Below are 23,134 nucleotides of genomic sequence, written 5' to 3' on the forward strand. Positions count from 1 at the left end.
GGTTTCCCTTCCCGCTGCCTGCTCACTCACTCTCGTGTGTGTGTGTGTGTATGTGTGTGTGTGTGTGTGTGTGTGTGTGTGTGTGTGTGTGTGTGTGTGTGTGTGTGTGTAGGTCACCGTGGGACTAGCTGGCATGCTATCGAGCGCCTTTTGTCAGCCAGTCCATAAAGGCAGGCGTTGGTGCCTCTTTATATTCATGGTGACAGGGACCACTATTTTTGATGAGGACAGCGCAAACGTGAGGCGGAGGGGATGAGGGAGAAGGAGGGTTGCCGCTGCATACCAAACAGAGGAGAGGAAGAGGAGGAGAGGAAGAGAAGGAGGAGGAGGCTGTGACAGACACGGTAATGGTGTTCCTAATTAACATTGGAAGAGGACACTGGTACAGGGGCAAGAGGGAGAAAGGGAGGGTGGGATGGATGGAGAGGGGGAGAGGGGGAGGGATGGAGAGAGAGGGAGAGAGGGAGGGATGGAGAGAGAGGGAGAGAGGGAGGGATGGAGAGAGAGGGAGGGATGGAGAGAGAGAGGGATGGAGAGAAAGGGAGGGATGGAGAGAGAGGGAGGGATGGAGAGAGAGGGAGGGATGGAGAGAGAGAGGGATGGAGAGAGAGGGAGGGATGGAGAGAGAGGGAGGGATGGAGAGAGAGGGATGGAGAGGGGGAGGGATGGAGAGGGAGGGATGGAGAACGGGAGGGAGGCAGGGAGAGAGGAGAGGGAGAGAGCGCGATAGTGGAGAGAGGGAGGAGAAAGCGCAATAGTGCATGTGTCATCACAACGCAGCATCCAGCAAACATCTCTAACAATAACTACCAAAAAATCAACACTGTCCCGCGTAGTCATTCCATAACCCCCCCCCCAGAAAATGCCACTGTCATTTCCAAAATTCCATCCCCTCTTCATCCTCCCTCCCTTCCTAATCCAAAGTGGCTTGGCGGGTTTATTTACGAGGCGGGCAGTAAAGCGGAGGGTACATTTGCATGGCTAATAGTGGGGGCCGCAGAAGTAATTTGTGAGAGAGCTAACCTGGGCACTGGGCTGCAGTAACTCAGCCTATAGCTCTAGTCTGGAGAGGAAGAAAGAGAGGGATGGAAGGAGAGCGGGAGAGTAGGGACAGAGGGGGTGTAAGGATGGAGGAAGGGATGGGGAGAGGTGGGGTGTAAGGATGGAGGAAGGGAGGGGGAGAGGGGGGTGTAAAGATGGAGGAAGGAAGGGGGGGTGTAGGGATGGAGGAAAGGAAGGGGGAGAGGGGGTGTAGGGATGGAGGAAGGGGGCGGTGTAGAGATGAAGGGGGAGAGGGGGTGTAGGGATGGAGGAAGGGGGTGTAGTGATGGAGGAAGGAAGGGGAGAGGGGGTGTAAAGATGGAGGAAGGAAGGGGAGGGGGTGTAGGGATGGAGGAAGGGGGGAGAGGGGGAGTGTAGGGATGGAGGAAAGGAAGGGGGAGAGGGGGGTGTAGGGATGGAGGAAGGGGGAATAAGGATGAAGGAAGGGGAGAGGGGGGTGTAGGGATGGAGGAAGGAAGGGGGAGAGGGGGTGTAGGGATGGAGGAAAGGAAGGGGGTAGAGAGAGGGATAAAGAGAGTGAAGGAGGGATGGAAAGAGAGAAAGGGATAGAGGGAAAGAGAGGGGGATAGAAGGAGAGGAAAGTAGGAGGAGAGTGATAGTGGGAAAGAAAGAGGGATATCGAAATAAAGGTGTACAGCGAGGGCCCTTCCTTCGGAATCAGTGGGATAGAGGGATGAGAAAGAGAGGGAGGCAGGATAAAGGGAGAGAGGAGAAAAATGACCAACGCTGCAGTCTGTCTGACTGGAATGGAAATCAATCATAAAGGTAATCCGCAGTCTCTACCTCTTAAGGGCTTTATCAAGTGCTTTTTGCCTCCTGGAGGATTCCAAATGAAACCTGTAGCTATCAGGCCTGCATTGATCTCTCTCTCTCTCTCTCTCTCTCTCTCTCTCTCTCTCCCTCCCTCCCTCCCTCCCTCCCTCCCTCCCTCCCTCGCTTTCCCTCTCTCTGACGGAGCCTTCAACTCTCTCTCCCGTCTCTCTTTTCTCCCTCTCTCTGACGGAGCCGTTCTCTCTTCTCTCCCACCATACCTGTCAGACTACCTTGGTTGTACCTTGCCGGTGCAGGAAGAAAGTTTAGCATTAGCGAAATGTTTCAATCAGCTCAATCTACTCATTAGCCACTTTAGTGCAAAGGAATGCGTCTCAGACGGTAGGTGTGTGTGTGCGAGAGAGAGACAAAGGCAAACACACAAACTAGTGCACACTAGTGCCGCGACAAGGTGGTGCTGCTGTACAATTGGCCCATCTGTTTGCTAGCCTCTCTATTTATCCCTCCCCCTCTCCCTCCCCTCTCGCTCTCCAGTGTGGTCCACTACCAAAGAGGCTGCCATTTCCTCCCCACGCCCCCCTCACCTCACCGGTCCCCCCCCCAGTCCAGCCAGACACCGGGGATCTAAACCTCCACAAAAGCTGTGAGGGCTGTCTTTAGAAAAAAAGAGAAGAGGGAGAAAGGAGAAAAAGAAAAAAACCTCTCCTTTGTTCGAGCGGATTTTCAAATTGAAGCATTTGACAACAAAGGCAGCAATCAACTTCAAACCCGGACATCCGCCCAGCAACTAGAGAGAGAGAGAGAGAGAGAGAGAGAGAGAGACCCCCGAGCCTCTCCTCCCTCCATCCCTCCTCCTCTCCTTTCCATCGCTTTATTGACGGAGAGTGTAATGGCATGATGGGATGAGCGAATGGCTACAGAGGGAGGAGATGCGAGAGGAGAAAGGGAGAGAGAGAGAGAGAGAGAGAGAGAGAGAGAGAGAGAGAGAGAGAGAGAGAGAGAGAGAGAGAGAGAGAGAGGCCCTGACAGGACTTGAGTTTTTCTGCTTGGTCAGCGCCGCTGTGTTTTCTCTCTGTTGCTGCCCTGCAGACCTGCTCCTGGACTTAACATACACACACACACTCCTGGTGGGGCTTCTCACACCCATACGCACGCACACACACACACCTGGTGGGGCTTCTCACACACACACACACACACACACACACACACACACACACACACACACTCCTGGTGGGGCTTCTCACACCCATACGCACGCACACACACACACACCTGGTGGGGCTTCTCACACACACACACACACACACACACACACACACACACACACACACACACACACACACACACACACACACACACACACACTTCTGGTGGGGCTTCTCACACGCATACGCACACACACACACACACTCCTGGTGGGGCTTCTCACACCCATACGCATGCACGCACACACACACTCCTGGTGGGGCTTCTCACACCCATACGCGCACACACACACACACACACACTCCTGGTGGGGCTTCTCACACGCACACACACACACACACACACACACACACACACACACACACACACACACACACACACACAGATAGTGAGCTACCACTGTACTACTGGTACTGGGAACTGCCTTCAGAAATTATTCATACCCCCATTACTTACTCTACATTTGTTGTGTTACAGCCTGAATTCCATTTATTTTTTATTTTTTTATCTCACCAACCTAAACACAATATCCCATAATGACAAACATGTTTCTAGGATTTTTTATTTATTGAAAATGAAATACAGAAACATGTCATTTACATAAGTATTGACACCCCATGTCAGAACCCCCTTTGGCAGTGATTACAGCTGTGAGTCTTTCTGGGTAAGTCTCTAAGAGCTTTTACATACCTGGATTGTACAATATTAGCACATTATCATGTTTAAATTCTTCAAGCTCTGTCAAATTGGTTGTTGATCATTGCTCGACAGACATTTTCAAGTCTTGCCATAGATTTTCAAACCGATTTAAGTCAAACCTGTAACTAGGCCACTCGGGAACGTTCAATGTCGTCTTGGTAAGCGACTCCAGAGTATCTTTGGATTTGTGTTTTAGGTTATTGTCCTGCTGAAAGGTGAATTTATCTCCCAGTGTCTGTTGGAAAGCAGACCGAACCAGGTTTCCCTCTAGGTGCTTAGCTCTATTCTGTTTAATTTTATCTTTAAAAACCTCCCTAGTCAAGCATACCCATAACATGATGCAGCCACCACCATGCTTGAAAATATGAGTGGTACTGTAATCAGTGATGTGTTGTGTTTGCCCCAAACATAACGCTTTATATTTATAACAAAGTTAATTTCTTACATTTTTTTTTTTTACAGTTTTACTTTTAGAGCCTTATTGCAAACAGGACACATGTTTTGGAATATTTTTTATTCTGTACAGACTTCCTTCTTCTCACTCTGTCACTTAGGTTAGTACATGTATTGTGGAGTAACTATGATGTTGTTGATCCATCCTCAGTTTTCCTCCTATCACAGCCATTAAACTCCGTAACTGTTTTAAAGTCACCATTGGCCTCATGGTGAAATCCCTGAACAGTTTCCTTCCTCTCTGGCAACTGAGTTAGGAAGGTAGTCTGTATCTTTGTAGTGACTGGGTGTATTGATACACCATCCAAAGTGTAATTAATAACTTCAACATGCTCAAAGGGATAATCGATGTCTGCTTTTTTAAAAACCCATCTGCCAACGGCTGCCCTTATTTGCGAGGCATCGGGAAACCTCCCTGGTCTATGTGGTTAAATCTGCGTTTGAAATTGTATATGTGGGGTGCAGAGATGAGGTAGTCATTCCAAATGTTAAACACCATCATTGCACACAGAGTGTCCATGCAACTTATAGTGAATCACTTTTTTTTTTACTCCTGAACTTAGGCTTTTCATGACAAAGGGGTTGAACACTTATTGACAGAAGACATTTCACCTTTTCGTTTGTTGATTCATTTGGAAACATTTCCAAAAACATCCTTCCACTTGGACATTATTGTTTTTTGGGGTATTGTTTTTTAGGCCAGTGTAGACTTTCTGAAGGCACTGTATATTTTAACACCCGTTATTGAGTGCTGCTACTGTGGCACAGCCACCAGAGTCATACCAGCTGCACTGCTTAACCCCATACACCAGTACCGCCAGTGGCTGTGTGTGGCGCCCAGATGGCACTGCCCACTGGCACAGGAGCCGGTCGGGGCATGGTGATGCTGTTGGGGTTGGCAAGGCTGGCACACCGTGTGGTGGATGAAGGGTGTGTGTGTGTGTGTGTGATGTGTGTGTGCATTAAGTCTCCCCAGAGGTTGTGCCAGGGAGTGCCAGGGGGCAGACAGAGTGGCTGAGGGTGAAGGGGGATGGATAGAAGGATGGCAGGATGGAGGAAAGGCCTTGCCAGCCCTTCTCTCTTCCATTATTCATTCATTTGCTCACCCTGTTCTTCCCAGTCGTCTGGTCTCTGGGTGTCCATGCCAAGGCCCCATTGTGTGTGTGTGTGTGTGTGTGTGTGTGTGTGTGTGTGTGTGTTGGAGGGATCCCAGGTGGGCATGCCCCTTGAAATGGGTGCTGTTTGCCACTCTAATACTAGCATGGTGCCAACTAGTTTTTAGATAGAGTGTGTGTGAGTGTACTCGTGTGTATTCATGCGCTTGAAAATATGTGTGTGTGTGTGTGTGTCTATGGTGGGCCACTATTAGCAGAAGACCTGCCGGTGGACACCATTGGTCGAGGCGTGTGTTGCCCTGGGGCTGGATTCACAAAACATTACTTAAAGAACTTAAGAAGCTGCCGAGGACAAAAAAAATAAGAAGTTCACGATAGTTCGTAAATGCAATTCCTCAAAATGTTCTTAGGAATTTGTAGTTTTTTTTTTAGGAACTTCGTAAATATCTTCTTATGTAGCATTGACATCAGTGACAACTTATAAATAAGCCTAATGTGACAGGGATGATAGGATCTGGCCCACCATAACAAGGTGTTGATATTTACATTTTATTACATGTATTTATCTGCTTAATGCCTCGAGAATAAAAATGTGTTAGTCGGCTCGCGAACCCTTTACACACACACACACACACACACACACACACACACACACACACACACACACACACACACACACACACACACACACACACACACACACACACACACACACACACAAAAGTTATCTTACAGACATTATAGCCAGACTAACGTTAGCTACTGTACATCAAATTCAAAAATGGATAACCAAGGAAAGCGTAATTAAAAACTCAAGCAAACAAGAGGTTGAAGTGACAGTGGAGGAAACAGCAGCCAGGAAAAGGTTGCTGTTGGGGAGACTTGAAAACTGCGGGGTCACTGCAGACACCAAAAAGAGAGGATGGGCGAGAGCGGCCGAGTCGGTCTCTGCCGTCGGGGGTATGGTGGTCAAAGTGGCAGTTAAGAAGACATTTCTTCGTAAGGTTTTGTGAATCCGTCCCCAGGTGTCTATGTGGTGCCTCCTGGCACTGTCTCGACAGGGTGCCCTGGCCAAACTGGCACTGTCTCGACAGGGTACCCTGGCCAAACTGGCACTGTCTCGACAGGGTGCCCTGGTCAAACTGTCACTGTCTCGACAGGATGCCCTGGTCAAACTGGCACTGTCTCGACAGGGTGCCCTGGTCAAACTGGCACTGTCTCGACAGGATGCCCTGGTCAAACTGGCACTGTCTCGACAGGGTGCCCTGGTCAAACTGGCACTGCCTCGACAGGGTGCCCTGGTCAAACTGGCACTGCCCCGACAGGGTGCCCTGGTCAAACTGGCACTGTCTCGACAGGGTGCCCTGGTCAAACTGGCACTGTCTCGACAGGGTGCCCTGGTCAAACTGGCACTGTCTCGACAGGGTGCCCTGGTCAAACTGGCACTGTCTCGACAGGGTGCCCTGGTCAAACTGGCACTGTCTCGACAGGGTGCCCTGGTCAAACTGGCACTGGGCTACTGAGATAAAGCCATGACTGTGTGGCATGACAAAGTAGTGATACCACATTTGATTGGGAATGTCTAGAAGGACCAGTGAACTAGATTAGAGGAACACTGTCTCAGAAGAGACGGATAGAATGTACGTAGAATAGAATGTACGTAGAATAGAATGTACGTAGAATAGAATGTACGTAGAATAGAATGTACGTAGAATAGAATGTACGAGACATAGATAGGTAAGGGAGGAGAGAGAAAAAAAGGGAGGCATGGAAAGGAAAGGGCGGTACCCAATCGCCCAAATTACCCGGGCCCGGTAATGAACAGGACAATTCCAATTCTGCCCAAGTCACGACTACCAAAATAAATGTAAAAAACGATGTAGCTATAACCACTAACTTTATGAAGACTTTCATTTCGCTCTCTCCACCCTCCCTCCCTCTCCCTCCCCCTCGTTTTTTTTGTGTGGTGCTTTAATAGGATATTGATCGACAGAAGCAGATTCGATTGCGCCCTGCCACTGAATTGTGTAATGGGTGCACAAAGCCAAGGTCACACTGCCATATAGACGGGGGTGGGTGGGGAGGGGGGGGCTGTCGCCCCATTCAATACCATGAACGACCTCTCATCTTCTGCACTGTGCACAAGTCAACCCCCCCCACCACCCCTGCCTGGTTCCACGCATGCATACACACACACACACACACACACACACACGGAGCGTCGTAATGTCGACCTTACGTGCACCTCCACACTTCCACTGGGATTACGCTAAAGTGCATCAGCTTTTTGTTGCCAACTGTTCCACACACACAAAAAAAGGAAAAACACACACTCGCTCAGGAAGTGTGTGTGTGTGTGTGTGTGTGTGTGTGTGTGTGTGTGTGTGTGTGTGTGTGTGTGTGTGTGTGTGTGTGTGTGTGTGTGTGTGTGTGTGTGTGTGTGTGTGTCCACCAAAGTCATGGCTGTGCATACTGTCCAGCACTCTATCTGGCCATATAGAGCATTCCCCTTAGAGAGACCCATCGACCCCCACCCACACAGATACACACAGATACAGCTTTGCTGACTGGGTAGATATGGACACTTTGGGCCAGTGGCTATTTAAGGGAAGACCAGGCACCCTTCGGCAAACCACAGGTGCTGTCAATGTTTTGGGGGGGAGGGGGTTCTCTAAGGGGATTGCTCTATATGGCCAGATAGAGTGCTGGACAGTGTGTCTGTGATTGTCTTCTAGATGGAGAGATCCTGGAGTGCACTCGTATGGACCTTGTCGGGAGGCAAGAGTCTCCTGTAGCTACAAGTTGTGCAGGGTTTTGTTCCAGCCTAGTAGGTCTGTCTCATGTGCACTGTGTCTGTGTATTAAAGGTTTACAGTATTCTTTGCCTGACCTGTTGATTGGCAAAGGCATTTTATTTGATATATTCAACACAACACTTCATTCCATACTTGATTTATTATGTATTGGCATTTAGAAGAAAAAACCTTTCTAGACTGTTAGCTTTAAGGGCCACACACAGTCAGTCAGATGTACAGTAGCTAAGTGAATAAAGCTCCCTTGTGGCTATGTTGTGGCTGGAAGAGAGCGAGAGAGAGAGAGAGAGAGAGAGAGAGAGAGAGCGAGAGAGAGAGAGCGAGAGAGCGAGAGAGAGAGAGAGAGAGAGCGTGGTAGAGAGAGAGAGAGGGATAGCGAGACACAGCGAAATAAAAAGTTTGTAAGAGAGAGAGAAAGAGAGAGAGAGAGAAAGAGAAAGAAATCTTCCAGAAAACATATGCCACCCGGTAACTTCCTTTCTTCTACCTAACCCCCCCCCACCCCCACCCGTGTCACAGATGTTGGGATAAAAGCCCAGCTCTTCATAGAACCAGATCCATTATGCATATTCCTTAATCTTGTTAACCATCACAAGCCAGGACTTCTGATGCGGGGGCCACGCTATGCCTGCGCTAATCAGACTAATATCACAAGCTAGTGATACACATACACCCCCTCCCACACACACACACACACACACACACACACACACACACACACACACACACACACACACACACACACACACACACACACACACACACACACACACACACAACCTATTGCACACTCAAGATCAAGAGATCCTTCTGGTTTCGTCCCAAACAGACACACACAACTCCACAATAAACGACTGTCTGATTGCTTGCCTGACACGTCACACACACACACGATGGGTCTGCCCTGCCCTACCCTGTCCTCTGCCAACACAATGGAGGCATCTGGAGAGGGCCAAGACCTGGGTGCCAGCTCTGTGAGACTGAGAAGGGGGGGTTTGTGTGTGTGTGCCTATGTGTGTGTGTAGGTTAAAATCCTAGTGGGGGGGGATTCACACGGTGGGCCGGCTGCCCGGGTCCGCCCTGTCTGGATCCCCTTGGCGCCGCGGTCTCCCGACCAACCCCCCGTCCCCGTCCCCGTCCCCCCGTCTCCCCTCCCCTGCATCTCCCTGACCATCCCCACTATGGCTGGTCCTAGGTGTCGTGCGGCCCAGCCCAGTATTGGGTCACGACAGTGTGTGTGTGTGTCTGTGTGTGTGTGTGTGTGTGTGTGTGTGTGTGTGTGTGTGTGTGTGTGTGGTGGGGTGGTCATCAATGCACCTTTGATCAAAAGGGGCTCCAGCCGGAGTGCTGACAGGCACTTTCAATGGGCTATTGTTAGCGGGGGCTATCGACAGGGCCGTATGGATTGTTCTGCACTCTGTCACTCTCCTCCCTCCATCCATCCCTCCCTCGCTCTCTACCCCCCCCTCTCTACCGCCCCGTGTTGCGCGTAGACGGCACTTTTTAAAGGTCACGTTTGCTTCCCCTCCCCTCCCTCTCTCACTCTGCCTCTCCTCCCATCTCTCACTCTGCCTCTCCTCCCATCTCTCACTCTGCCTCTCCTCCCATCTCTCACTCTGCCTCTCCTCCCATCTCTCACTCTGCCTCTCCTCCCATCTCTCACTCTGCCTCTCCTCCCATCTCTCACTCTGCCTCTCCTCCCATCTCTCACTCTGCCTCTCCTCCCATCTCTCACTCTGCCTCTCCTCCCATCTCTCACTCTGCCTCTCCTCCCATCTCTCTCTTTTGTCTTTCCCGTCTCCTCCTCCGTATCCGACGACGACGATGGCTTTCTTTTGCTCAGTACTCCGTTTCGCCACATCCCTCACCTCTTTCTCACCCCTTCACTTTCTCGTTGCCCCATTCTCCTTCCCCTAGAGGGCTTTTACAAGCAGGTCCTACAGAGTCCCCCAGTCCCAACACGACACACCAGTCGATCATTACGTAGGCCTTCTTGTCGGGTCTTGGGGAAGTGGTCTTCTTTTAGTTCACTTCCAGCCTTACCTGAAATAAAAGGGACTCCAGGGCGTGTATTGCAGCGGCTCAGGATAGGAGTGCTGATCTAGGATCAGGTCCCCCCCATGTATTATTTCCTTATGATCTAAAAGGCAACTGGTCCTATCAGTCCTTTGGGAATACTTAGTTGATCTGGGTCTTTGCTTTTAGCCGACGGTCTGATTTGGGAGAGATTTGGGGTTTGCTCTTAGTTCATTAAGAGAGTATGTGTGTGTGTGGGGGGCCTCTCCGTACTGGTCCTGATAAATTGCATTAGTGGGCCGGACCATATCGATGGCAGATCTGCAATCAAATCACAGCCTGCAGGGATCTCTTTGTGGAGGGGGGAGAGACAGGGAGAATGGAAGAGAGAGAGGGAGGGAGGGAGAGAGGGAAAGAGAGAGGGAGAGAGAGAGGGAAAGAGAGAGAGGGAGAGAAAGAGAGGGAGAGAAAGAGAGAGAGAAAGAGAGAGAGAGAGAGAGAAAGAGAGGGAGGGAAAGAGAGGGATGGGGACAGGGAAAGAGGGAGTGGTGGAAGGAAAGAGAGAGAGAGAGAGAGAGAGAGGGTCAGGGAGAGAAAAAGAGATAGAGATTGAAATAACAAGATGGACAAACTTACTCTGTGAGACTCGCACGAGTTCAGCAACACTGAAGACCCCCGATGTGACGAAGCTGTCCTGGAAGCCAAGATGTCCTAAAAGCGCGAGAGAGAGAGAGAAAAGCACAAGGTGATGCTATTGCCAACAGAGGGATCGGAAACATGAAAGAGGAGGTACAAGGGAAGAGGTACAGGATTCCCCACGTTTCTTTTCAAACACACACCACGACATTCTCTCCTGTTACGCAACATACACACACGCACAAACACACCCACCCTTCCATGTCCCGATGGGAAAGAGAGGCCGTGTGGGGGAGGAGGGTGTGTTTAGGGTAACCCAGAGGGCAGGGCACATCTGGGGCCTCTGTCCCCATGGGTGTGTGTTTGCCTCTCCCAACACTACAGCAGGGGGCTCCAGGAGGGCCCCTAATCAAACTACTGGAGCATGTCTTGAGTTGGTACTAAACAAATTTGAGTGTCGAACTAAATCCCATCTCCGCCCATCTTTCCAAGACTTTTTCCAAAACTTTGGACATGCTTTCCTACACTTTCCTCCCTCACAACTCATCTTCATTGCCCAGAACTGTGTCCCAGACAGCACCCAATAGCATTATAGCGCACTGCGTTGGACCAGGGGCCCATAGTACTCTGCTCAAACGTAGTACACTATTAAGGGAATTAGGTACACCCACCCCCATACAGGGAGTGTTGGCGGGTGAAACTCTGGTCGGTGGCTGAGGAGACCTGCAGCATGTGGACCCCTAGATTCATACATAAAGAAGGCAACTGACAGAGAGAGTAGAGGGTGGACGGGGGTGGACGGGGGTAGAGGCAGAGAGATAGATATTAAGAGGCAGGGAGAGAGGTAGACAGACAGAGAGCCTCTTGCGTGAGAGAGCGATAATATATACGGCTCATTGCGAGCCAAACTGCTGACATTAGCTGAAAGTCTGTAGACCCACAGAGCACTCCCGCGCAGACGCCCCTGAGACTGAACGGGGGGGGCAGAGAGGGAAAGAGAAGGAGTGGGATTGAGAAAGAGATGAGAGAGGAATAAACAGGACAAGAGGAAAGGAGAACGAAGGAGAGAAATGGTGTGCTGGAGAAGCAGTGCGAACGGAAAAGAGGGGGAACGAGGGGGAACAAGGGGGAACGAGGGGGAACCTGAGAAACAAGAGAAAGAAGGAAAATGAGAATGTGAAAATTCAGAGACAGAGAGAGACGGAAAGTGTGTGTCGGAGAATTGAGAGAGCGCAGGAGGGAGAGGAAGCTTGAAAAAGAGTGTGTGCGCGCACGTGTGCTAAACGTTAAGTTAAATAGTGTGTGTACAGTATATACGTGTGTGTCCCCATGTGTGTCCATAGGCAAGTTAAATTGTGTGCGTACACTATATATATATACACGCGTGTGTGTGTGTGTGTGTGTGTGACGTAGACAAGTCAAAGTTTCCATGCAGCTTTATATACTTGTGAAACAACAATTACACAAAGCGTGTGTGTGTGTGTGTGTGTGTGTGTGTGTGTGTGTTCGAGCATGTCTGTCTGCCTCTTCGTCTGTGCAGAGAACATAACACAGCCCCACTGTGGGATTGTAGGACACAGCGGCATAGCATAGCCACAGCGCACTAGCCTGAGCTGCCGGTACAGGGAGCAGGAAGGTATATATATATATATATATATACGCACTCGGCAGCCCGGGTTCAACAAGGCCATTTCCATGAGTGAGCGCCTCGTATAGGGAGACAGGGGGAGGAGGAGGAGGGGGCAGGGCTTCTATATCTCAACAAGGATAATCACTCCCAGCTGTGTCCACTGAGACAGAGAGAGAGAGAGGAGGGGGGGCTGAGAAAGAGAGTTAGAGAGAGGGCAGAAGAAGGAGAAGGGGGAAAAGAGAGGGAGAAATAAGAGAAAGAGAGGAGGGTAGGACGAGCCAGAGGTTCGGCTTTCATAAGAGCTGGGAGAGCTAACCTCCCCTCCGACTGGCGAGAGAGACCAAAAAAACTCAGCTCAACAGCGTGGGAGGGAGGGAGGAAAAAAGGTTGAGGCCCAAGTTCAACTGAGTTAGGGGAGAGAAAACGTGTCCCTACCAAACAATGACAAGTCAGAGAAAACTTTTGACATATCAACAAGTGCTTTTCTGTTGCTAAAATGTGTGTGTGTGTGTATTGTTGCTAAAAACGTGTGTACATTATTTCCAAAACGTGTGTGTGTATTGTTGCTAAAAACGTGTGTACATTATTTCCAAAACGTGTGTGGGTATTGTTGCTAAAGCATGTGTGTGAGTTGTTTAAAAAATGTGTGTGTGTGTTTGTATTGTTGCTAAAACGTGTTTGTGAGTTGTTTCTAAAACATGTGTGTGTGTTGCTGCTAAAACGGATGTGTGTATATTGTTTCTAAATCGTGTGCGTGTGTATTGTTGCTAAAACGTGTGTGTGTTGCTGCTAAAACGTGTGTGTGTTGCTGCTAAAACGTGTGTGTGTTGCTGCTAAAACGTGTGTGTGTTGCTGCTAAAACGTGTGTGTGTGTATTGTTTCTAAAACGTGTGTGTGTGTTGTTACTAAAATGTGTGTGTGTTGCTGCTAAAACGTGTGTGTGTTGCTGCTAAAACGTGTGTGTGTGTGTATTGTTTCTAAAACGTGTGTGTGTGTTGTTACTAAAATGTGTGTGTATTGTTGCTAAAACGTGTGTGTGTGTGTGTTGCTGCTAAAACGTGTGTGTGTTGCTGCTAAAACGTGTGTGTGTTGCTGCTAAAACGTGTGTGTGTGTGTGTATTGTTTCTAAAACGTGTGTGTGTGTTGTTACTAAAACGTGTGTGTGTTGCTGCTAAAACGTGTGTGTGTGTATTGTTTCTAAAACGTGTGTGTTGCTGCTGTGTGTGTTGCTGCTAAAACGTGTGTGTGTGTGTATTGTTTCTAAAACGTGTGTGTGTGTTGTTACTAAAACGTGTTGTGTTGCTGCTAAAACGTGTGTGTGTGTATTGTTTCTAAAACGTGTGTGTGTGTGTATTGTTTCTAAAAACGTGTGTGTGTGTATTGCTGTTAAAACGTGTGTGTGTGTGTGTGTGTATTGTAAAATTGTTTCTAAAACGTGTGTGTGTGTATTGTTTTAAAACGTGTGTGTGTGTGTGTGTGTATTGTTTCTAAAACGTGTGTGTGTGTGTGTGTGTGTATTGTTTCTAAAACGTGTGTGTGTGTATTGTTTCTAAAACGTGTGTGTGTGTGTTGCTGTTAAAACGTGTGTGTGTGTGTGTGTGTGTATTGTTTCTAAAACGTGTGTGTGTGTATTGTTTCTAAAACGTGTGTGTGTGTATTGTTTCTAAAAACGTGTGTGTGTGTATTGTTTCTAAAAACGTGTGTGTGTGTATTGTTTCTAAAACGTGTGTGTGTGTATTGTTTCTAAAACGTGTGTGTGTGTATTGTTTCTAAAACGTGTGTGTGTGTATTGTTTCTAAAACGTGTGTGTGTGTATTGTTTCTAAAACGTGTGTGTGTGTATTGTTTCTAAAACGTGTGTGTGTGTATTGTAAAACGTGTGTGTGTGTATTGTTTCTAAAACGTGTGTGTGTGTATTGTTTCTAAAACGTGTGTGTGTGTATTGTTTCTAAAACGTGTGTGTGTGTATTGTTTCTAAAACGTGTGTGTGTGTATTGTTTCTAAAACGTGTGTGTGTGTATTGTTTCTAAAAACGTGTGTGTGTGTATTGTTTCTAAAACGTGTGTGTGTGTATTGTTTCTAAAACGTGTGTGTGTGTTGTTACTAAAACGTGTGTGTGTGTATTGTTTCATATGTGTGCAGCAGTAGAGGGTGTAAAGGCGAGGATATCCTCTGGTCTTATCTCATGGCCTGTGGATTGTACAACAAGCCTCTTGTCCTCGAAAGACACCAGTCAAGCTTTGTCAAACAGCACGTAGCACCCGGACCCACGGGTCAAGGTTAACCAGGAAAGGCCACACACACACACACACACACACACACACATTTGCAAACACATATTTGAACACACACACACTTTCCCCTCACAGTCACACAGCGTGTTTTCCTGTGCTGACGACAGAGGCGGGGGGGGGCGAGACGAGGCGACGTCGCGTCAGAGCACTGGGTGAGGAGGTGGGTGAGGAGGGAAGAGGGGAGAGGTAGTAAAGTGTGTGTGGAGTCAGCATTGCTGAAACCACAGACTCTCTATTCTAACCGCCAGGGTCAAGTGCAGGATATGTCTAAGTTAGTGGGCCAAAGCTGACTGTATAGTTACTCTGCCTATGCAGAGCCTAGTACACCGACTGAAACTGGAGCGATGCAGAGCAACAGCCATTCAGCGTTTACTTTTAGACCCTGTGGCATTTTCTATGTCACACTAGTGTTGGGTGGAATTGATCTACCGAGTGTAGGTGGTAGGGGCTAGGTGTGTGTGTGTGGGGGGGCTGTGTGACAAGGTTTAGTGTTTATTCTAGATGGGTTGGGCAAGGTGGTTGGTCTCTGGGAGAGAAATAAACTGTAAGTTAGGTTGAGACAGTATGAGCTGTATGTTAGGTTGAGACATAGTATGAGCTGTATGTTAGGTTGAGACTGTGTGTGAGCTGTATGTTAGGTTGAGACATAGTGTGAGCTGTATGTTAGGTTGAGACTGTGTATGAGCTGTATGTTAGGTTGAGACATAGTGTGAGCTGTATGTTAGGTTGAGACATAGTGTGAGCTGTATGTTAGGTTGAGACTGTGTGTGAGCTGTATGTTAGGTTGAGACATAGTGTGAGCTGTATGTTAGGTTGAGACATAGTGTGAGCTGTATGTTAGGTTGAGACTGTGTGTGAGCTGTAGGTTAGGTTGAGACATCAACTATTATCTGGTACATGATTGAGCGGTTGAGATGACCTGTCTGTTAGGCTGAGGTGACTTTTAGGAAGTGTGTGTGTGTGTGTGCGCGTGTGTGTGCGTGGGAGGGATTATTCCCTCTGCTGAGTACCCACACATGCACAACTCATCTCGACCCGGCGCTACAGCCAGCAGATGGACTTTGGCTCCCTCCCAAAAAAAGAAAACATTAAATCAAATAAATAAAACTAAAATATCACACAGGCATTATGGGAGGTGATGTTGGATATCCGCAAGAGAGACACATGCAAGATGGAGCGACCTTCAGTTCATCCACAGGGGAGGGAAAAAAGAGAGAGAGAGGGAGAGAGAGAGAGAGAGAGAGAGAGAGAGAGAGCAGATGAGCGGATGACATCAGCTACATATGGGCCAGGGGGTGAGAGGAGGAGGGGAGGGGAGAGGGAGGGGGTAGAGGAGGAGAGAGGGAGGGGGGGGAATAAACAAGCTCCTCATCTGTCTGTCTGTGTTAATTGCTATAAAAAGTCCCAAACACAAACACAGGGCGGGGCGGTGTCACGCGCAAATAGGTCCCTCTCCCTATACTAAGTACCACTCCCAGCTATCTGGGGAGTGGGAAAGACATTTGTTATAAGGCAACGGGGTGTTGGCAGGGACAATCTTAAGATATGGTCATGTTATAAAAACAACACTAGACACTTATGAGAGAGATGGTTGACACACCCCCCCCCCCTTCCCAAACACACACTCTCCTCATGGCTACGTAATGGCCTCCCGTCTCCCCTTTGGCTTTAAGGTGCTAGATGTTCACACGGGGTGTGAGCGTGTTGTAAATCGCCAGTTCCGAGCAGCCCAGGAGAAGAGGGCTGGCTGGGCCACAACCACACTGCTTAGCGAAGGCAAAACACATGTCAGTGTGTGTGTGTCTGTGTGGTTTCGGGGGGGTGAAAAATAAATCAACTCTTTCGCCCCGACCGCGTCCAGACAATGTTTGGCACGGATAATTTAAAAAATCCAACTGGCAGAAAGTACTGTAGTTTAAAAGCGTACAGGAAGGTTAAGGGAATGTGAATAGAAGTGTACTTATGTGGAATGGACCTTCCCATTTGAGACTTAAAATAAGTCAAATTATTGATCGCACCTTTGTCATTGTTTTGTCAATAAAAAAAATAGTAAGACTTCCTTCCTCCCTTCAAGTGAACACTGCTCTGACGTGATTGGATACCGTAGGTCAAAGCAAGGACTCTACACGCCACACGGCTTTGCGCAATCCAGTCGTGTTGAGATCAGTGATCACTTCAAGGAGGGAAGTATTTTCAAAGCATTGGCTCGGCAGGCACTGGTTGGTGGTGTAATTTTACAGACGGGCAGGAGTAGGAATGAAGACAGGTGAACTTACACACACACACACACACACACACACACACACACACACACACACACACACACACACACACACACACACACACACACACACACACACACACACACACACACACACACCTGTGTACTGGTCATTTTAGTAGCACGATTGCAGAAAAAGCACTTAATAAATCAAATATGCTATGATAGTACTAGTATACTACAGTAGTACTACAGTAGTTCTATAGTAGAGTACGACGTTGTCATTAGACTCTTACCGTTCTCAGGCTGGTCCTTGATGTCAGACTCACTCTGCTGGTTGGGACTGTCTGACTGGCCATCTAGAGAGAGAGAGAGAGAGAGAGAGAGAGAGAGAGAGAGAGAGAGAGAGAGAGAGAGAGAGAGAGAGAGAGAGAGAGAGAGAGAGAGAGAGAGAGAGAGAGATACTGTAAGGGACTGGAGCAAAGGGTCTCACTACGTAACTTTCATGAAAGCCATGATGGTACATTTTTCGTCGACAAGGAGATGCCATGGATATACACAAGGTAAGACAAGACTGCGAAACACGCAGAGTCCATGAAAAGATGCGGATAGGGTAAGATTCTTCGGTCGCAATACTCAATGTATTTTGTCACCATAGTACTGTGCATGTGAGTGCGGTCGGGGGATTGCCTACAGTCAGAGGGTTAACCCAACCCGCCGGGTGTGTTCTGTGTGAGTGTGTGTGTGTGAATGAGTGTGCTCAGGTGAAACCCTAGCCCCCATGTCTCAAGCTCTGCGATCGATGCGGGTGTCTGCCCCCCCCCCCGGCCTACGCATCGACTGCACACTGGCACAGCCTGAGCCACACTGTAGGAGACTGCAACCGTAGCTATAGACAGACTGACTGACTGACAGGCCATGGGCTAAAGCTACTGTAGACTACTGGCTCGTCTGGTCTAGTGTGGTGGGTCGATGCCCCTCCTCCTCGGTGACATTGACTCTGCCTTCGTCTCATCGTACTCTACTGTGCTGTCCAGCCTGTGTCAGCGTCTTCACTGTCCTGACAGTGCACTACACTGTCTGTGGGTGTTGTGTGGAAAGGTGTGGTGGCGTGGGGTGTCGGAGTGTTTTTCTGGGGCTTTAGACTGACATGTTTTCAGATGTGGTGTCGGTCAGAGGTGGCGAAGGAGTTGAGGAATTTGTGGTTGGGGAAAGGAAAGGGGGATTAAGGCTTCTGGAGAGAATGCCCAGTGCGAGGATGTCACACTGTTGGCAAACACTCACTTATGGAAATTGGTCTGGCTGGAGAAACACTAAGAAGCCGATGCCTGCCGCAACAACTCCATCCATGGCTCATAAAACAGGGGAAAACCCATACATTTTACGGGCAATTCTTCTGCCCAGGCGCAAGAACGTCTAACAGTGTCGTTAGCGGTGACAGCGGCGGTGAGGGAAGTGACGTGGAAAAAGAGCCGTTCTTGGTGCCGAAGAAGTCCGCTCCTTATGTTTCGCCTCCCCTTTTTTTTCCGACTCCCCCTTTTTTTTTTTTACTGCTGCCAAAAATGGCAGAGGAACATAACCTCTGGATGATTTAGCTGCTGCTGGGTTGTATCGATCCGACGGGCTGCAGATAAAATTGTTGGGAGTGGGAGAAATATTACCCATCTCCACTCTGGGAGTCGGGACTGAAGAGAGCCAAGCAGAGAGACAGAGAGCTATGACTCAAGGCCTGCTGGGCTGATAGGACGACGTGCCTGGTATTGCTGCTACACATAGGCTGGAAGGCTGATTCACTGAAACTAGTTTGCTTGTGTTCTACTGAAATAGGTACAAGATGTTTGCCAGAGTAGTGAAATAGTTGCAAGAGGAGGTAGTTATCTTAACAAGGCTGAGATAAAATCGAACCAGGACCATGGTTTTTTGGCATAGAGTTTCATTTTCTCTCCCCCCCCCCCGAAATGTTTTTCTGCTCTGTTGCGAGAGAAATCAGGCTGAGTGCGTTTTACACCAAATGTTTATCTCTAAAAACAAAGATTTTTCAGAGGCAAGTGTTACCAGACAAGCTGATTGACCCCCTTTGATCTGTCGGGAGGAGAGTGTAAAAGGTCCATTTCCGAGGCAACCAATGATGCGGGGGAAACAAAACGTTCCGAACATACGTGACTGGAACGTCAAGAGGGGTGACGGGCAACGAAAGGCGGCAAAAACGGCGGAGGGAGGACAGAAAGTCAAAAGTGTTGCTTGAAATACTAAAACAAAAACAAAAAAAGGAGAAAGGTTTTGGGCTGGTGGTTTCCCTCCACTCGCAAGACAAAGTAAACAATTTAGAGGGAACTTGTTTGCATTCTGCTCAGCGTTTGTGGTCTGCATCAACAGCTTAAAACAAAGGCAATCTGGAGGCCCGCGGAACAAAACGTCCCCCCAGCAACCGAACAGAGGCGGCTGAAAGAGGGGTGGGGTGGGGGTGGTTCGCCGGGGGCATGAGGCTAGTGGCTGGGTGCTGCTGGGTGTGGGTGGGGGAGGCACTTTCACACAGTCCACAGCCCCCCCCACCCTAGTCTACCCTGGCGCTCTCACGCGCCTTTCCCCTCGCTAATTAAATATGCAAATGAGGCGTGAGACCCAGACTGTGTCTCACATCTGCATTTACCCCCTGTTGAGGGCCCTCAGAGCTGGGAGAAAGGGGGCGAAAAATCTGGCCGATTAAAACAAAACAACAAAAAAAACACACTAAACAACAAACAACGACCCCCACCCCCCACAAACAAGACCTATTCACACAGCCTCTATACAAGTCCCTTAACAAGTCGCTCTTTATCTTTCTCTCCCTCCGTCTGAAGGGAAGGAGGAGAGGACTAGAGCCAGGGGCCGTGTCTGGTATAGGGCTCTGACCACCTCCCACCCTTCACTACTACGTCTAAGAGCCCTGAAGGGGTGGGCACTTGATGGGGGGGACCGGTGGGGTACAGAAAGTAAAGAAAGCCAAAAGACCACCCCCTCCCCACGCACCTCCTTCCAGTCCAGACAGAGGATGCACTACAGCCACCATAGATCAACGGCTGGATAAGAGACCGTTCATTATGGTTACGCCGTTATGAATATGCACTGTCATGGAATTTATCACCCCTCACTGGAGGCATTAATACATTGCAGGATTAGTGTCACAGCTCCTTCTACGGCGGGCCAATAACTTTCATACGACTAATTAACGGTCCGAGCTGTGTGAGACTGTATTTTCACCATAGCAACCGACGTTTTTTACAACGGAGTCATGAGAGTGAGAGAGAGAGAGAGAGAGAGAGAGAGAGAGAGGAAAGCCTGGGTCGTGTTCATTAGTGCACACCGTAGCAAAATGTTTTGTAACAGAAAACAAGCATTTCTGATTGGACACTCTCAGGTTGTCCATCCGTGTTTCAGTCCGTTTGCTACCTAATGAATACGACCTAGGGTCTAACTGTGGCTGCATACCGTTGGTTCTCTGTATGGTCTTTAACACGACCTGGCTAGACCAGTAACACTCTTAACCACCGAGCTGGTAAACTTTTACGAGCAGGCCCTCATCTATTAAACGGACCAATGGGAGAGAGCAGATTACAGTAGAGTACGGTATACTACTACTAGAGTGGGAGTATATAGTGGTGTCTCGGGCCTGGAAGAGAGATGAGGAGAGCTGGGGGAATGTGTGTGTGTGTGTGTGTGTGTGTGTATGGAATGTCTTGATGGCTGGTAGTTGAATTAGTGAACGAGTTGACACACTAATTAGATCGTTAGGGGACGGCCTCGCGGCTGCATGTGTGCTGACTGCTCTACTGGTGCAGCTCTTTGCCTCAGACACACACATTCCCAGGTCATCCCTCTGTCTCGTCCCTCCCTCTCCTATCTCTCTCTGCTTCACTCTAGTCTCTTTCTGTCTGCGCTCTCCCCGTCTTCTCCCAGATTTGTCTCTTTCCCTCGCTCCTTCGGCCTCTGTGTACCCTCTCTTTTTCCTCCCTCCATCCCACAGTTCTCTCCCTCTCTTCAGTCTCCCCCTCGTTCGCTCGCAGTCTCCGGTGTCTCTTTCTTACCTTCTCCCCCCTCTGAGCCTCGACTGAGAGGGGAACACCGCCTGGCCCGCTCAGCCCGCCCCAGCGGCCACTTCATTATGCATGCGCCAAACCCTCTGTACCTCTCCCGGGTCCCTCTCCCTCCCGCCGGCCCGCTTTCCCACCAAGTGCTCGTGCTGTAATCCAATTGTGTGTTAAAACCCTGCTTTCTAAAGGCCCTTTTGCACACTGAGCCCAGGAACACGCATGCCAATAAAAGAGGAGGCAGAAACTTCATTTAGAAATACAAACGGCCCTTTCTGTCCGCCATCAATGGAAGGTGAAGCCACAGGGATTGGCTTATTGTTTTCACAAGTATCGTCTCCTCTCGTCTCCCTCCCTCCCGAGCTTTTTTCGTTTTTTTTCCCCTCCAACCCCTTTCGCCGAGTTGAGCGTCAAGCCCCGGCTTTGTTGAACGATTGTGGCCGGATTCGCCAAAACCTTCGGATTTAATTTGGCATTCCTGTAAGCCTCTCGTCCTCCATCCCTCCCTCCTCTCTCCATCACCCTGACACCCTCCCTTCCTCGGAATGAAATGGTACATGACCGGAGAGCCATTCCAGAACAATCCACCACCGGGACACTTGATGTGGGTTTTGTTATATCAACTGTAACACTGGTCCCAATCAACATGGAGATTAGCCTTGGGAAGTTTCAAGTAACTACAGTACGTGAAAAAACATTAAGCGGCCATTTTCAATCGTTTCTCTGAAATCGGTCCCTGTAGGGTTAAACCTTGAAGGCACGCTGAGGTCCTTTCAGTGCACGGTGTCAGCACACAGGCGCTACTCATATCTAGCCTGCGCCAGGGCAAAGTAGAAAAAGGAGAGAGCATATAGGGAGAGCCTGCCCGGGTGAGTTTGTTTCTGTCTGCGTTCCCTGTGTCCAGTGTTTGGCTAACCTCGACCTTCATCCAGGCTCCCTTACGTCACTCCATATTTAATAAGCTCAAGTGTTTACATAGAACCCTTCTGCTTCTCATCTACGGCACAGCCTCAATCCCACTCTTGTGCGTGTGTGCGATTGCTAGCGTGTGTTTGATTGTACTGAATGTGTTATGTGTGTACATGTGTTGCGTTCCGCTGGCAAGTGTGCGCGTGTTATTTTTTGGGGGGGCTGAGGAAGAGGGGACGAACGAGTGTAAAGTTACGGTGGCTGTGTTTACAGATCCCGACTGTCCTTTCAATCTAGACAGCCCGGGCGTTTGAGCGCGAGCGTGTGTGTGGAAATAAAAACACTGACCACCTTGGAGGAGGAGACGGAGTGCGGAAGAGGAACAAGGGCATAAAGGGTTCTGTTTTCCCGTCGGCCTGAAAACCGGCCCCGGAAAGAAACAAAAACGGGTTGTTCAGTAGGGGAAAAAAAAATAAAAAGAGGGAAAAAAAGAAGCTTTCCAATTGGAAAAGTTCCAGGAGAACCTTGGAATTTCTAAAGGTTTTCAAAACGTCTCTTGCCCATTGAACATAGCCCAGGCATCAAGGGCTAATGTTTGGTCTGTCAATACTGTACAAGACATAATAACGTCTTTAATTATCGTCTTATCCAATATCCTGAACGTCAATAAGTTATGTTTGTGCCGTAACGCCCCTCCCAAACCACTAAAGAACACACTCCACTGTGTGTTACTGAGTGTGTGAAGGGTGAACTGTGTATGTGTGTGTGTGTGTGTGTGTGTGTGTGTGTGTGTGTGTGTGTGCAAGGTTTGGACATAGGCATTAGGGAACGTCTCCAGTTGTCCTCTGTCTATTCTATTTGTTGCCGTTTCCACAAGTGAAGGAAGGTGTGTGTAAGTTCAGGTCGTTCACGGTTTGGTCCCGGTTGCTGCTGCAGCCCTGGTAAAGCTGTAAGCACTCTGCTGCCTCTTCTCCAGTCTGCCTCCATTCCAGCCTGTCTTCACCTCAACAACTCTCCTTCGTCATCATCTATCATCTCCACCTCTCTCTTCACCCATCTCTACCCCATCTCCACATTCATCTATACTCCCATCTACCCGATCCATCTCTACCTCTCCACATTCATCTATACTCCCATCTACCCGATCCATCTCTATCTTTCCACATTCATCTATACTCCCATCTACCCGATCCATCTCTACCTCTCCACATTCATCTATACTCCCATCTACCCGATCCATC

The 23,134-nt window shown here is 48.9% G+C and overlaps 1 protein-coding gene across 9 annotated transcripts in view; it reads right to left on the reverse strand.

Annotated features, from left to right (window-relative positions):
* The window catches only part of nfia (nuclear factor I/A), a 182,009-nt gene that overhangs the window by 38,817 nt on the left and 120,058 nt on the right, over window positions 1-23,134 (reverse strand). For all 9 annotated transcript variants that reach the window (XM_042321988.1, XM_042321987.1, XM_042321989.1 and 6 more), the window contains exons 3-4: window positions 17,214-17,276; window positions 10,774-10,848 (exon numbers count right to left, since the gene is read on the reverse strand). In XM_042321988.1, coding sequence (XP_042177922.1) covers window positions 10,774-10,848; window positions 17,214-17,276 — 138 coding nt within the window. The remainder of the gene's footprint in view (window positions 1-10,773; window positions 10,849-17,213; window positions 17,277-23,134) is intronic.

The sequence above is a fragment of the Oncorhynchus tshawytscha genome, linkage group LG05 (genome assembly GCF_018296145.1).
Source record: "Oncorhynchus tshawytscha isolate Ot180627B linkage group LG05, Otsh_v2.0, whole genome shotgun sequence".
In the NCBI taxonomy this organism is placed as follows: domain Eukaryota; kingdom Metazoa; phylum Chordata; class Actinopteri; order Salmoniformes; family Salmonidae; genus Oncorhynchus; species Oncorhynchus tshawytscha.